Source organism: Trematomus bernacchii, unplaced genomic scaffold, assembly GCF_902827165.1.
Source record: "Trematomus bernacchii unplaced genomic scaffold, fTreBer1.1, whole genome shotgun sequence".
In the NCBI taxonomy this organism is placed as follows: Eukaryota; Metazoa; Chordata; class Actinopteri; order Perciformes; family Nototheniidae; genus Trematomus; species Trematomus bernacchii.
The window spans coordinates 1,848,950-1,863,497 of NW_022987524.1; the positions used below are offsets into that span (position 1 = coordinate 1,848,950).

The 14,548-nt window shown below is 44.5% G+C and overlaps 1 protein-coding gene across 1 annotated transcript in view; it reads left to right on the plus strand.

The window, feature by feature from the left end:
• Positions 1 to 1,113, plus strand: part of LOC117473776 (choline transporter-like protein 5-A) — a 36,873-nt gene extending 35,760 nt beyond the window's left edge. Inside the window, exon 22 of the mRNA XM_034119650.1 lies at positions 846 to 1,113. Within this exon, the coding sequence (XP_033975541.1) occupies positions 846 to 946 (101 nt within the window). The 3' untranslated portion in view covers positions 947 to 1,113. The remainder of the gene's footprint in view (positions 1 to 845) is intronic.
• The last annotated feature ends 13,435 nt before the right edge of the window (positions 1,114 to 14,548 follow it).

Sequence of the window (14,548 nt, forward strand, 5' to 3'; positions counted from 1 at the left end):
TGCTCTCATGTCAAGAAGCATCAGATCAGTGCATGCGCTGCATCGTCCAATCAGTGAGCGATACACAGTAAGGGGGCGGGGCGAGTGTCTGAGGATTTCATCGAAGGATGGTCTGGTAGTTCCTCGGTTATAGCTCCTCCATTATCGCTCCTCGCTCCTCGATCCTCGGTCCTCCGGCAGAAATAAGAGCCATGGGACGCTACTCAAGATGGCGCAGACAAATCCACTTCCGGTGATACCGAGACGGAGGAGCGAGGAAATGAAAAATAAGAGAAGAGAAACGCAGCCAGTGTTTACTTCCTGTCCGTCTTCTTCTGCTGTTCCTGTTAGTGTTCACTTCCTGTCTTTCTTCTTCTGCTGTTCCCTTTAGTGTTTACTTCTGTTGATTTCTCTAGCCTCCAGATCTCTGTCTTTTAACCTCGTTACCTCTCTTGTTCTCTTTTTCTTTTCTGGGGACAGTTTAGCCATCATGCATCCAAAGTTTCTTGCTCTCCACAAATATAAAAATGTATATTCAAAGAGTTTTCCGTGGTGTTTTCTGACATAGAAAACTACTGTTTGTTTTCCACAGCTGGTTCAACTGAACAGACATTGTTCTGAGGATTGATGACTGCACACAGTCTCTTAATCCTCCTTAGCAAAGGTGTCTCTCAACCATGCCGTGTAATATTATGCATTGTGGTTTTTTTCTCCAAATGTTACTGATATACATTTACTTCTCATACTTTGGTTCAATGCATTGAGTGCATTTTGTATTCTTGTACGGTATCTCTTTTAACCTCTTTCTGTCCCCCCCCCCCCCACGCACCTGCTCTCCTCCACCCTGCCCTGTTTGGCTCCAACAGGTGATGACCTGGAGAGGCATGACGGTAGTCCAGGGAAACCTTTCCTCATGTCCCCTCAGCTGCATAGGGTCCTGGGGAAGTCCTCTCAGTCTCATCGATAAGCAATCCTCCTGCATCAGAGACGTCCTCACGCAGAGAGACAGAGACGTCCTCACACAGAGAGACAGAGACGTCCTCACACAGAGAGACAGAGACGTCCTCACACAGAGAGACAGAGACGTCCTCAGACAGAGAGACAGAGACGTCCTCACACAGAGAGACAGAGACGTCCTCAGACAGAGAGACAGAGACGTCCTCACACAGAGAGACAGAGACGTCCTCACACAGAGAGACAGAGACGTCCTCACACAGAGAGACAGAGACGTCCTCAGACAGAGAGACAGAGACGTCCTCACACAGAGAGACAGAGACGTCCTCACACAGAGAGACAGAGACGTCCTCAGACAGAGAGACAGAGACATCCTCACACAGAGAGACAGAGACGTCCTCAGACAGAGAGACAGAGACGTCCTCACACAGAGAGACAGAGACGTCCTCAGACTGAGGAACATTAACAGAGAGACAGCCCTAAACTGAGAGACCCCCCTCACAGGGAGTCTTCCTCACACAGGGACTCGTCCCCTCAAGAAGAGACATCAACAGAGAGACGTCCCCACACAGAGAAATGTCGCCACACAAAGAGAGAAGTCCCAACACTTATAGATGTACTCACACAGAGAGATGTCCCATCAAAGAGAAACACCTCCACACAGAGAGACATCAAAATAGACGTCCCACACAGAGAGGCGTCCCACACAGAAACAGACTGACGTCCCACACTAAGAGACGTCCCACACAGAAACAGACTGACGTCCCACACTAAGAGACGTCCCACACAGAAACAGACTGACGTCCCAACACTAAGAGACGTCCCCACAAAGAGATACCTCCCCAAACTGGGAGACAGAGAGACGTCCCCATAAGAGCAAGAAATAGACACCCCCACACAGAGAGACAGAGACACAACTCCTCAATGTAAAATGTCACCAAACTGACATACGTCCCCACAATAAGATACGTCCCCGCACTGAAAGACATCCAAAGAGAGACATCAACAAAGAGCCGTCCCAACACAGAGACTTCAACAGAGAGACGTCCCAACACAGAGAGACGTCAACAGAGAGACGTCCCCACACTGAGAGACGTCCCTTCACAGAGAGAGAGGTTGACAGAGACCTGGCTGCTCTAGTTCTATGCTGCTGAACACGTCGGGACAAAGCAGGATGATACTTATTGAAATATTAAATGTGAGCGACCACCAACAGTGACAGGAATGAAGAAGCAACAGTGAGTTAAAAGTCAAAAACAGATTAAGTTGTCTTCAGGTATTTGCCGTATATCACTCTGTGCACTAACTTATTTGCTGTGTGTCTGCCATTGTTGTGCTGTAGTCGTATTGAAGTGACATTGCTTTGCATGTGCATTACTTTGTATTTAATATGTATTTACTAAGGCCTTCCATGGACTACCTTTTTTACATTGTGGTCAAGTCATGAATTACACAAAGAACTCAGATCTGCAATATTCAATGCAAGACTTGTGAAGCTACGGTTTACAAATGTATACTCCTCCATTTTTATGAAATGGTTCGATTTTTGTATTTGCAGTGTCGAATAAAATCAAATTTTCATATCTTTAATTTAAAAAAAATGGACATGTCTTCAGAAAAAAGAAATTAAGAACTTATTTTCACATCCTGAATTCACTTATGATGATTTGTTGAAATGATTTGATCTGATCGCTCCATTTAGTTGAATTGCATTTTGTGAGCCAATCTGTACATTCAGACCACATGAAAATGACAGAGGCATTGTTCCAGTGTACATTCTTGAAACATAAATATATCATCAGGAGCAGTTTGGAGTAGCAACAGATAATAATTAGCAAGGGTGTCAGCTGATCGATGATGTCACAAGCTCTTCATCGTCACATTTTTGTTTTGGAGCCTTTAACGCAGCTCCGATGTCACCTGTAAGGCCAGTATTGAAAGCAAACAAAGAGACCTGGAACAAATTCAGTAATGAGAGGTCAAAGGTCAATGATGATCATGTTCAAAGTACTTCCAACTGTGAATGAACACTGCCACAGTCTCCTCTTCTAACATGTGGACAGATGTTAGAAGAGGAGACCCACCACTTTTATCTTGAGGTGGAAATTCACAGGCAAACCGTTAGCTTAGCTTCCTAAGCCGGAACCTACGACGCTGTACACAGAAACTGAAGGAGACAGCTTTTGTGGTCCTTGTACGCTCATAGTACGCCAGCTCGGTCTGGGACCTCTACACCGATAAAGACAAGGATGCTCTGGAACCAGAACAACAAAGAGGTGCTAGATTCATTTTTGGAGATTATAACTGGGACAGCAGTTTCATAGAAATGCTCAAACGGTTCAACTGGGAGGAAATTGAGTGAAAGGTGATGATCGGCTCTTCTTCAAGATTGTCTATAACATCTTAGCCCTTGATGCATAGATGTACCTGTAAAGGTAACTCTCTGAACTTCCAGATAATATTCTCCTTTAGTGACACTCTGAAATACTCATTCTCTCCCAGAACAATCGGAGTGGAACATGCTACCAGAACAAGTCTTCATTGCAGAGTCCGTGGAGTGCTTACGGTACATTTTACCTCTGGGTTCTGCTCAGTATTAATCCAGATCCACAACTAAATGCCTAACTCATTTAACCAAGACGAAACACTGTCTCTGTCTGTCTGTTGGTTTGTCTTAAAGGTCACCTATCATGCTATTTTTAGGCAATAGCATAGGTCTCGGATATATAAAAATATATAAAAAAACATGTCTATGAAGTGTTTTGCTCAAAATACCAACCAGATCACCCATTCTAGCCATGCCTCATATCCCTCTACTTCACTTCCTGTTTCAAAAGTGCTGATTTGGGGTATAAAGGTTAAAAAAAAAAAAGAATTGATAAAAAAAAAGACGGGGCTGAGCTCATGCGGGAGATTCTACCGGCAGATACTGCCGTGATGAAACGCCATATCATGGATTATCAAGGATTATTTCTGAAACAGTATGGAGCTCAAAGGCTTTCTCTCTTGCCGGTTATACCACAAGGTGAGTTCCTTTTTATTTCCTGCTTCTTCACACACATGCTCTGTGCAGTACAGGTTAGCTCTGAGTGTTAGCGATGCTAATGTAAACATGCACCGACCATATTACGTCCAAAACAGTCGGGCATTGTTTCTGATAGCAACGTTTCTGATTGGGCCGTGGGTGTAAAGCCAGCCTACATTTCCGATATTATGTCATATCGGACGCAAATCTGGATCAGCTCCGTTGTAGCCCCGTTTTTAGAGATTTGGGTACGGAGGAAAAGAGAGGGTTTTATTTTCTGACGCTGCGTGAGTTCTCTGACACACCGGGGACACATATTCATGTATAAAAGACATAAAAAAGTGCATTTTGCATGATAGGTCCCCTTTAAACATTCAGGAATTATCATTTACTCTTTTTGTTGCATTTCTTTTATATTCACACCTGCCTTATATTTAGATTCTTAACCAAACTGCATTTTTATCCTTATTATTATTATCAAAATGACTGTTTTATTTCAGCCTTTGTAATTGGTCTGAGTTGGCTGTTAAAGAAACTAAATAAGAAAGCTTTTATTTTTAAGGCTGCATTATGACATGCTGTTGTAGAGACAGCTCTAAAAGGTGATAGTATATACCTGTTGTACGGACCAATCAGAGAAGAGGAGGGAGGGAAGGAGAGAGAGGAGAGAGGAAAGAGAGAGAGACAGAGGGAAACAGAATGTGGAGAGAAGGGGGGAGAAGGAGAGGAAGAGAAAGAGGAGAGGAAGGTAAAGTGTGACACAGACCAGCTCCTCTCTGTGAGGAGAGCTTGACTCCTGGGATCAGAGCGGAGGACCCCCCCCCCCCCCCAGCATGCCGGTGGGACGGGGCCAAGTGGCCCCCCAGAACACCTTCCTGGACACCATCATCCGCAAGTTCGAGGGGCAGAGTGAGTACAGGGCTGCGTTTGATTTACCCACCTCAGATGAGTTCACCTGTATGAAATAATCCAATGAGGACGAAGCAGAATATTGTTCAAGGTTCAAGGTTCTTTATTGTCAAACTAACATAGCTACAGAGTAATTATGTTGTTGAAAATCTTATGTCACAGGCTTCTCCAACAATGCAACATAATAATACAGATAGTAAAAGTAATACAAAAAGAAAAATAGTTATAAAATAAAGTGAGTATGTGGAATAGTGCAGTACGAGTCTATATACAAGTTATTGGAATGATATATATTAGATAGTAGATATATATTACTAAATAGCAGATGAATGTTTTGAAATTGTTTCAGCAGTTCAATTGTTTAACAGTCTCACTGCCCGCAGGAAGAAACTGTCTCCGAATCTTTTTGTTTTTGCCAGGATGCTGCGGTAACGTCTGCCAGACGGCAACAGAAAGAACAGTTTGTGGCTGGGGTGATGGGGGTCTTTGATAATCCGTAGGGATTTCTTCCTGAGCCGCTGGGAGTAGAGGTCCTCCATGGATGGCAGCTCCGTCCTGGTGATGTGCTGTGCAGTTTTCACCACCCTCTGTAAAGCCTTACGATTGAGGTCGGTGCAGCTGCCGTATCAGGCCGTGATGCAGCCAGTCAGGATGCTCTCTATGGTGCACCTGTAGAAGGTCAGGATACTCTCTATGGTGCACCTGTAGAAGGTCAGGATGCTCTCTATGGTGCACCTGTAGAAGGGCAGGATACTCTCTATGGTGCACCTGTAGATGGTCAGGATGCTCTCTATGGTGCACCTGTAGAAGGTCAGGATACTCTCTATGGTGCACCTGTAGAAGGTCAGGATGCTCTCTATGGTGCACCTGTAGAAGGGCAGGATACTCTCTATGGTGCACCTGTAGAAGGTCAGGATCCTCTCTATGGTGCACCTGTAGAAGGTCAGGATGCTCTCTATGGTGCACCTGTAGAAGGTCAGGATGCTCTCTATGGTGCACCTGTAGAAGGTCAGGATGCTCTCTATGGTGCACCTGTAGAAGGTCAGGATGCTCTCTATGCTGCACCTGTAGAAGGTCAGGATCCTCTCTATGGTGCACCTGTAGAAGGTCAGGATCCTCTCTATGGTGCACCTGTAGAAGGTCAGGATGCTCTCTATGGTGCACCTGAAGAAGGTCAGGATACTCTCTATGGTGCACCTGTAGAAGGTCAGGATGCTCTCTATGGTGCACCTGAAGGTCAGGATCCTCTCTATGGTGCACCTGTAGAAGGTCAGGATACTCTCTATGGTGCACCTGTAGAAGGTCAGGATCCTCTCTATGGTGCACCTGTAGAAGGTCAGGATGCTCTCTATGGTGCACCTGTAGAAGGTCAGGATGCTTTCTATGGTGCACCTGTAGAAGGTCAGGATGCTCTCTATGGTGCACCTGTAGAAGGTCAGGATCCTCTCTATGGTGCACCTGTAGAAGTTGCAGAGTATCCTGGAATCCATTTTGAACCTCCTCAGCCTGCGGAGGAAGAAGAGCCGCTGTCGAGCTTTCTTGGTGATGGTGGTGGTGTGAAGTGTCCATGTCAGGTCCTCAGTGATGTGGACCCCAAGGAACCTGAAGCTTTTGACTCTCTCCACCGTAGTCCCATTGATGGCGATGGGGGCGTGTCCCTCTCTCTGCTGCTTCCTGTAATCCACAATCAGCTCCTTGGTTTTGCTGACGTTGAGATGGAGGTTGTTATCCTGGCACCAAGATGTCAGGTTTGCGACCTCCTCTCTGTACGCCGTCTCGTCGCCGTCTGTGATCTGGCCGATGACGGTCGTGTCATCAGCAAACTTCACGATGGTGTTGGAGCTGTGTATTGCCACACAGTTGTGAGTGAACAGGGAGTAGAGGAGAGGGCTGAGCACGAAGCCTTGAGGGGCACCGGTGTTGAGAATCAGGGTGGAGGATGTGATGTTTCCCACCCGCACTGCCTGGGGTCTGCCCGTCAGGAAGTTCAGGATCCAGTCACAGAGGGCGCTGTTGAGCCCGAGGTCTCTGAGCTTGATGGCCAGCTTGGAGGACACAATGGTATTGAATGCTGAACTGTAGTCAATGAACAGCATTCTCACATATGTGTTCCTGTTCTTCGGGTCCAGGTGTGAGAGGGCAGTGTGGATGGTCAGGGCTATGGCGTCGTCTGTGGACCTGTTTGCTCTGTAGGCAAACTGCAGGGGGTCCAGAGAGTCAGGGAGGGAGGAGGTGATGAATGATTTGACTAACCGCTCAAAGCACTTCATTATGATGGAGGTGAGTGCTACTGGGCGGTAGTCGTTGAGGCTGGTGATTATTGTCTTTTAGGGGACAGGAACGATAGTGGAGTGTTTAAGACATGTGGGGACTACAGACTGCAGCAGGGACCTGTTGAAGATGTCTGTGAACACCTCTGCCAGCTGAACTGCACACACCCTGAGAACACAGCCAGGGATGCCATCAGGTCCAGGAGCCTTGTGTGGGTTAACCCTTTTAAAGGATTTACACACATCTGCCCTGTTTAAAACAAAAGGGCAGTGTAGCTCCTGGTCCCTCTGTACCTCCACAGCCCGGCCGCTCTCAAAGCGAGCAAAAAAAACTGTTCAGCTCATCTGGGAGAGATGCGCATGCAGACACTCCCGCAGCACCCCCCGTTGCTCCTTTGTAGTCTGTCATTGTTCTTAGTCCCGCCCACATGTTCCTGGTGTTACAGCCTTTGAAGTCAGATTCCACCTTCTCTTTGTACTGTCTCTTTGCTGCTAATTGCTCTCCGGAGATCATACCTAGATTTCCTGTACTCCTCCAAATCTCCAGCTCTGTGCGCGATAGTGCGCGCTTTCAGCTTGCCGCGCAGGTCTTGATTGGCCCTTTCAGTTTGACCGTTTGACTGGGGATGATAACCAGAGGTTAGACTGACAGATGCACCAAGTGAAAGACAGAAATTCTTCCAGACCTGAGAGGTGAACTGAGGGCCACGGTCGGAGACGATGTCAGCCGGGATTCCATGCAGGCGGAAAACATGCTGGGTGAGAAGTTGGGAGGTCTCCAGGGCTGAGGGGAGCTTGGGCAGAGCTACAAAATGGGCACATTTGGAGAAACGGTCAATAATGGTTAGTACTGTATTGTTTCCTTGTGAGGGAGGTAGGCCAGTGACAAAGTCCAGTGCTATGTGTGACCAGGGTCAACTAGGGATTGGAAGGGGCTCAAGCAATCCTGCAGGTCTCTGATGAGAGGCTTTGCTCCTAGCACATGTAGTACAGGCTGGAACGTACTCCTTAGTGTCCTTGTCCATTGTTGGCCACCAAAAATGTCTCCGGAGAAGGGAGAGTGTGCGGTTGGCACCTGGGTGATTGGCAAAACGGGAGCTGTGGACCCACTGCAGAACTTGGGAACGAACTGAGTTGAGGACAAACTGACGATTAGGCGGACCGCTACCAGGGTCAGGTTGATCCAAAAGCGCCTCCCGGATCGAGTTACTAATTTCCCAGATGAGGGCACCCACCACACAACTCCAGGGGAGAATAGAGTCCAAGGAGGTTACAGGACCCTCAGAAGGAACCGATCTGGACAGGGCATCGGGCTTAGCATTCTTTGAACCAGGGCGATATGTCAGGGAGAAATTGAAACGACCAAAAAAGAGCGCCCATCTGGCTTGTCGGGAGTTTAGTCGTTTGGCTGACTGGATGTACTCGAGGTTCTTGTGGTCAGTCCAAACAAGAAAAGGCTGTTCACTGCCCTCAAGCCAGTGTCGCCACTCCTCCAAGGCCATCTGCCACCGCCAGAAGCTCTCTGTTTCCCACATCATAATTTATCTCAGCATGAGAAAGACGGCGAGAGAAAAAAGCACAAGGGTGAAGCTTATTGTCTGGCCCTGCAGTCTGGGACAGAACAGCGCCAACCGCGATGTCAGATGCATCTACCTCCACAACAAACTGCTTGCTTGAGTCCGGCTGGATGAGAATGGGGGCAGAAGTGAACAGGGACTTGAGAAGAAGAAAGGCATTGTTTGCATCTGTTGTCCAGGAAAACTTGACTTTGACAGAAGTGAGACTGGAGAGTGGAGCTGCTACCTTGCTATAGTTCCTGATGAACCAGCAATAGAAGTTGGCAAAACCCCGGAACCTCTGCAGCTCCTTCCGAGTTGTGGGGACTGGCCAGAGACAGCTAGAATCTTTCCTGGATCTGCCTCCAACTTGCCTTGCCTGATGATGTAACCAAGAAAACTGACCCGTTCCTGATGAAACTCGCATTTCTCAGCCTTGTCGAACAGCTTGTTCTCAAGCAGCCTTTGAAGAACCTGACTGACGTGGTCCTGATGTTCCTCCAGGCTCTTGGAAAAGATCAAAATGTCGTCGATGTATACAAAAACGAATCGGTTGAGGAAATCTCGTAGGACATCATTAACAAGGGCCTGGAAAACAGCTGGGGCATTAGAGAGTCCAAAGGGCATGACGAGATATTCAAAGTGACCAAGGGGGGTGTTGAAGGCTGTCTTCCACTCATCTCCTTGGTGAATTCGAACCAGGTGGTAGGCATTCCTGAGGTCGAGTTTGGAGAAGATGGTGGCACCTTGGAGAGGTTCAAAAGCTGAGTTTATCAGAGGAAGTGGGTACTTGTTTTTAACTGTGATGTTATTTAACCCACGAAAGTCAATACAGGGTCGGAATGATTTATCCTTCTTGTCCACGAAGAAAAACCCAGCACCCAGAGGAGAGGAAGAGAACCTTGAGGCCCTGACACGGGGGTCCGGTGCTCTGCCTGCCCCACTCTCGGAGGATGAGCATTTCCTCCAAAGCCTGCTTCCTTCCCTTCAAAGACTGCCAACGCAGCAGAAGAACTTTGTGAAGTTTGAAATACATAAATTAATTTATGAAGCAAGCACAGTTGTGCTAAATTTGGAATTTTTATAAATTACCTGCCATGGGTTGACAATCTTTGAAGGGAACAAACCAGGCTATTTAAAAATATTTATAATCATTGTATATAGTTTATATTTAAATTGATAATAAAACTTTGTTTAATGTTACCCACGTATGTTCCTTTATTCTTTCGCCATCACATACTTTTCTTTGGGTTTCTTTATGGTCATCACATAATTAATAATGTAATTAAGGTGATTGTATTGTGCACAGTAGTGTAAAGTAACTAACTTGTACTTGTAACAGAGTATTCCTAGTCACATATAATCCTTTCTAGAAATATAAGTGTCACATATAACAAAACCTGAGAGTGGAGACGAGGTGCGACAATATTACAATAATTTATTTATATTTAAACAAATAAACGAAGCCAGCAATAGGTCCCCCGAGGCTGGCATGAAGAGAGTGCCAAGAGGAATGAGGGCGAGGGACGAATCCGGTTTGGCTCTCGGCTCCCCGACACAGGTGCAGCTCATCAGACAAATGCCGGCCCCACAGCACTGGATCCTATAAGCACACACACACAGAGCCGACGGCACCCCTCGTGGTGTGGAGGGGTCGTCACAATAACAGACTGCATATTTTCATAATTCTATTACATTTAAAGTCAAAATGTACTTCTATTATATGCTTTGTCTAAAATCATAAAGTCATTTAAAAAGCAGAAAGTGGCACTACCTCACAAAACAATAATTCATGGATTTAACAGAAATAATTATATGAATTGGTGACCTAAATCTGGTGTTGGGATAGAAATGTTGCAGGAGGTTGCTCAATAGTATGTGTGGGTGGCTCTTAAAAGAGCCTTTTAATGTGTGCTGGTGCATTACACGTCGTCTTGCCGTGGGACCGTTCCGTCTGCATTGAAGTATGATGTGAAGACCTCCCGAACTCTGATGGCGAGGTACCTGCAGCACAAAAGAAAAGAAACATATATAAAATAAATCAAACAAAGTTGTATGAAGACATAACCTGAAAAAGTGGTGTCAAGTAACTAAGTAGGCTACATTAAATGGTATGTATTTAATACCTTTAGTTACTTTCCAGATTTGAAATAATGTGAAATATAATCAAGTGTTAAATCAGATTAGACAATTAGTTCCAACTGGAGTAAATTCACAAGCTACCCTGCAGTATACAAAGTCATTCAAACTATCATGATGGGAGTTATTTAAGCATCCCTTTTAAACGTTTATTATAATTAAATAATAACAACAAACAGTTCATTTTGATCCATACTGCTGTGGCATTGATTCACCATGACGTGCAAGATTCATTCAATATTTTGTATTCATATTAACACGCTAATAAAAAACAAAACAAAGCAACTTACCGGAGACATATTGACATGCGCTCCGCAGCTGAGAGGGAACGCCTGTAGTTTGTGTCCATCCGGGAAATCCTGACACCAACCTGAGCTAGAAGATCATCAAACTGGACACAGGTCATCCTAAAATACCGCTGGAAACGGCAGTCATCCAGGCGCAGTCCCTTGATTAAACAATGATATTCACCAAACTGTGTGCGACGCTTGATTACATTGTGAACCCAGACAGAGCGGCGTTTGTTGCTACGTTTGTAGGACTTCCACAGAAGGTACAAAGCAGCGATAGTTGTTATATCCTCCATAGTCAACGACAGAAATAATCAAAACGATCTTGCATGGAAGTGTAAACAACCTCAACTGTCCGTCAACGGCGCGGCGCGTCAACGGTATGTCTGTTTTGAATGACGCGATAAAACAAACTGCAAGCCACGGTGAAACTTGAGCGATTGGAGCGAAGCGAATATTCGCATCGCGTCCGGTGTGAACGCAGCATAAGATCTGAGATTAGTTCACATTATGCAGGGAAACAGTGCTCAGCAAATCTAGACAAATGTTGCCACATATCTGCTGTAATGTTGGGTAATTCTTCCAGGATAGATTTTGCACCCTGCAAAAAAGGTTGGTAAAGTAACCATTGAGACAAGGATGAGTGCACCAGAACAGATCGAGTTCAATTGTAGTTGGAAGGTCAGATCGCCATCATTTGTTTATTGCATGCCGCCCAGGCTTTGGCTTTTTCGATTAAGTAGGTATTCGGGATCTTTTTCTTGCACACATGCTCGGCTTTGTGCTTTGCTGTGCAAGAGGGCCTCAGCATCTATATACTGGCCTCGCCGAAATCAGTGCCAAAACTACAGATGCAATGTTTAGGCTATATTGCATATACAGCAACTACAAAAATGTCAGCTGGGATAAATGATCACAATAATGCACTCAAAGTAAAGATATATTATGTAGAAACATAGAAATGTACAGGTAATGCCTTCTCAATGGCTATAAACAATGGATGGCACAGGATAAACAGACATCACCTTCGCTGGAGCACACATGCCATTCTAAAATGTCTCAAGCTAACTTTCTGTCACATAGGAACTCAAAAGAACTGCTTTATGCAGTATGGGAAGTAACCAGAAGGAGTCACTATAACACACCAACATTGGCGAAGCCAGAACACTCCCCGTCTGGTATCTTTAAGAGACTAATACACACAACTAAACAGCTTGATCTGATGAAAGAATATAGACCAGTTCTGAAATGGGTCTTAAGAAGACCTTGGTTACTCCGTCTTAACCTGTTTAGCCCTGAGCCTATTTTTCAGGTCTCAGCCTCGAAAATGACATTCCCAGAACAAATGACCATATCTTCACTTCTAAAAGGGATACATTAATAATCTTTTTTCTCCAAGCAAGGTTACATCTGTGAGTTGGATGTAGAAGTGTCAGAATAAATATAGATGTTTTTATTTTAAAGTAAATTCAGATTGAACACAGTAAAAAAATGTAAATTATAGTGTCCCAACACTTTTTTTTACTTATAGTGAAAACCACCCTTGAATGATAGGATAGTAGACTAAAAGCTTTAGGAATCCAAAGTACAACATATAATAAGTACCCTGTATCAAGATTGATGCAAAACAAGTGAAGTTGGACCTGTTTAGAGAGATTTAGAAAAAAAGACCCACTTCTGGGGTCATTTGGGTACATTTTCCATATCTCTGGCCCCCCTCGTTCGATTTTGATGATTGACATCTCTTTTTAACCGTTAGAGCCAATAGAATCGAGGGGAAGTTCCTAAAATCCATCTAAACATTACCCATTGGTGAATGAGTGCTGCGCAGCCAGAATGCCCCAGAACCGGAAGCTGCGATACACTCTGGTGGCTACCATTAGCAGCTAATATAAAATCTCCGATTTTTACATAAAAATTGAATTATGGATTATCAATACTTTTTTCAAAGTGACACAGACACATTGGATTAACCTATGGATTAACCTTCAGCCGCGTTTTTATCGTTTTAATGCCATTGAACACGACTTTTGATCAGAATAACAGCTAAGGTGAGACAATCTTCTGCGTTTGCTCCGTAATGCTACGTGTAGTGATGTCTGTGTTTGCTTCCCCTGTCTCGAGTTCTGATCGCTCAGTGATGATACTAATACCTATATAATCTGTTTTAATCTGATATCTTGTATGTGCAGTTACGATAAGTAATAAGTGTATGTTTACCATGAGTTCTGTGCTAAGTGCGTCAGCATTTTTTCGCTCAGGGGTCATTTAGACGCTTCTTATGAGACTTGTGTTTTGTTTTGGTCAAAATGGTTCATATTGTCAGTTAGCTGAGTTTCTTCCCGTTAATCTTGTATGACACATTAATAGGTTTTTAAATATTAAGAAGTCCTGAGACACAGTTTGGTGAGAAAAAAAACCCCGCAGCCCCCTCTACCGGGGGCTCTCGGGCTTAACAGGTTTTAAGAGTTGCTGGATACAACATAGAGTACGGTATCTTGCGTTCTTGGAACTGCTTCTTCACCATATCAAACTTCGGGGGGGACACATCCCCCCCAATATTCAGATACGCTCAAAATGTCTCCCCCCCCCCCCCCATATATATAGCCTAACTGATTTTGCTATTCTATGACTTTTTTATTTTGGCTATTTGTATACTTGAAAACCTTTATTTTCTGTTATCGTGAACTTCACCAAAATGATATATTCTTTTCATATGTAAATTGGTTCCGCCTTTGTTTGTTTATGCATACCTTTATTTTGTATTTTGTGGTGTATTTCGCTGTCTCACGTCCGAGTCCAGCTTCAGTTAGCGTTGATGCTCCATGCAGGTCAGTCATGTTTTAATTTGCCCTCCATCAGTTCTAGTATCTTTTTCTAGTTAGCCCTAAACTATATTATTTTATTTCGTAATGGTAATGTTAATGAACCCTCCGGTTTAGCTTCTTTGTGTAAATAACTTGTAGTTCTGATGTTAAAACTGAACTTTTCAGGAATAGTAGCTAGGGGAGTGATTTGAAAAATATGCATAAAGAAAAAGTAAATCTGTTTACAGTTCTGTTTCATATGGGTGTTGAGAGATGTATCCATAGATTTAGTCCCTAATTTTGCTCGCAGACTGCAACAGATTGATGCATTTAACTTCAACATTTAAAAAAAAATCTTCCCGGGGGAGCAACCCTAGAAGAGGTTAGGTCCACCACCTGCCCACACTCCCCGTCAAATTGTCCCACCCACATTGAGGATGCCTGAGACACAGTTTCGTGAATATTGTTGTTTTTTGCCCCCACGGGCGGCGGCATGGGGTTTAAAGTATCCCATGTGTTAGTGAATTTGTATATATTTTCCTTTAGAATGGCAGGAAATTAGTATTCAAATTTTGATTTAATTTTTGGTCCCCCCCAATGTTGACTCCATGGTTACGGC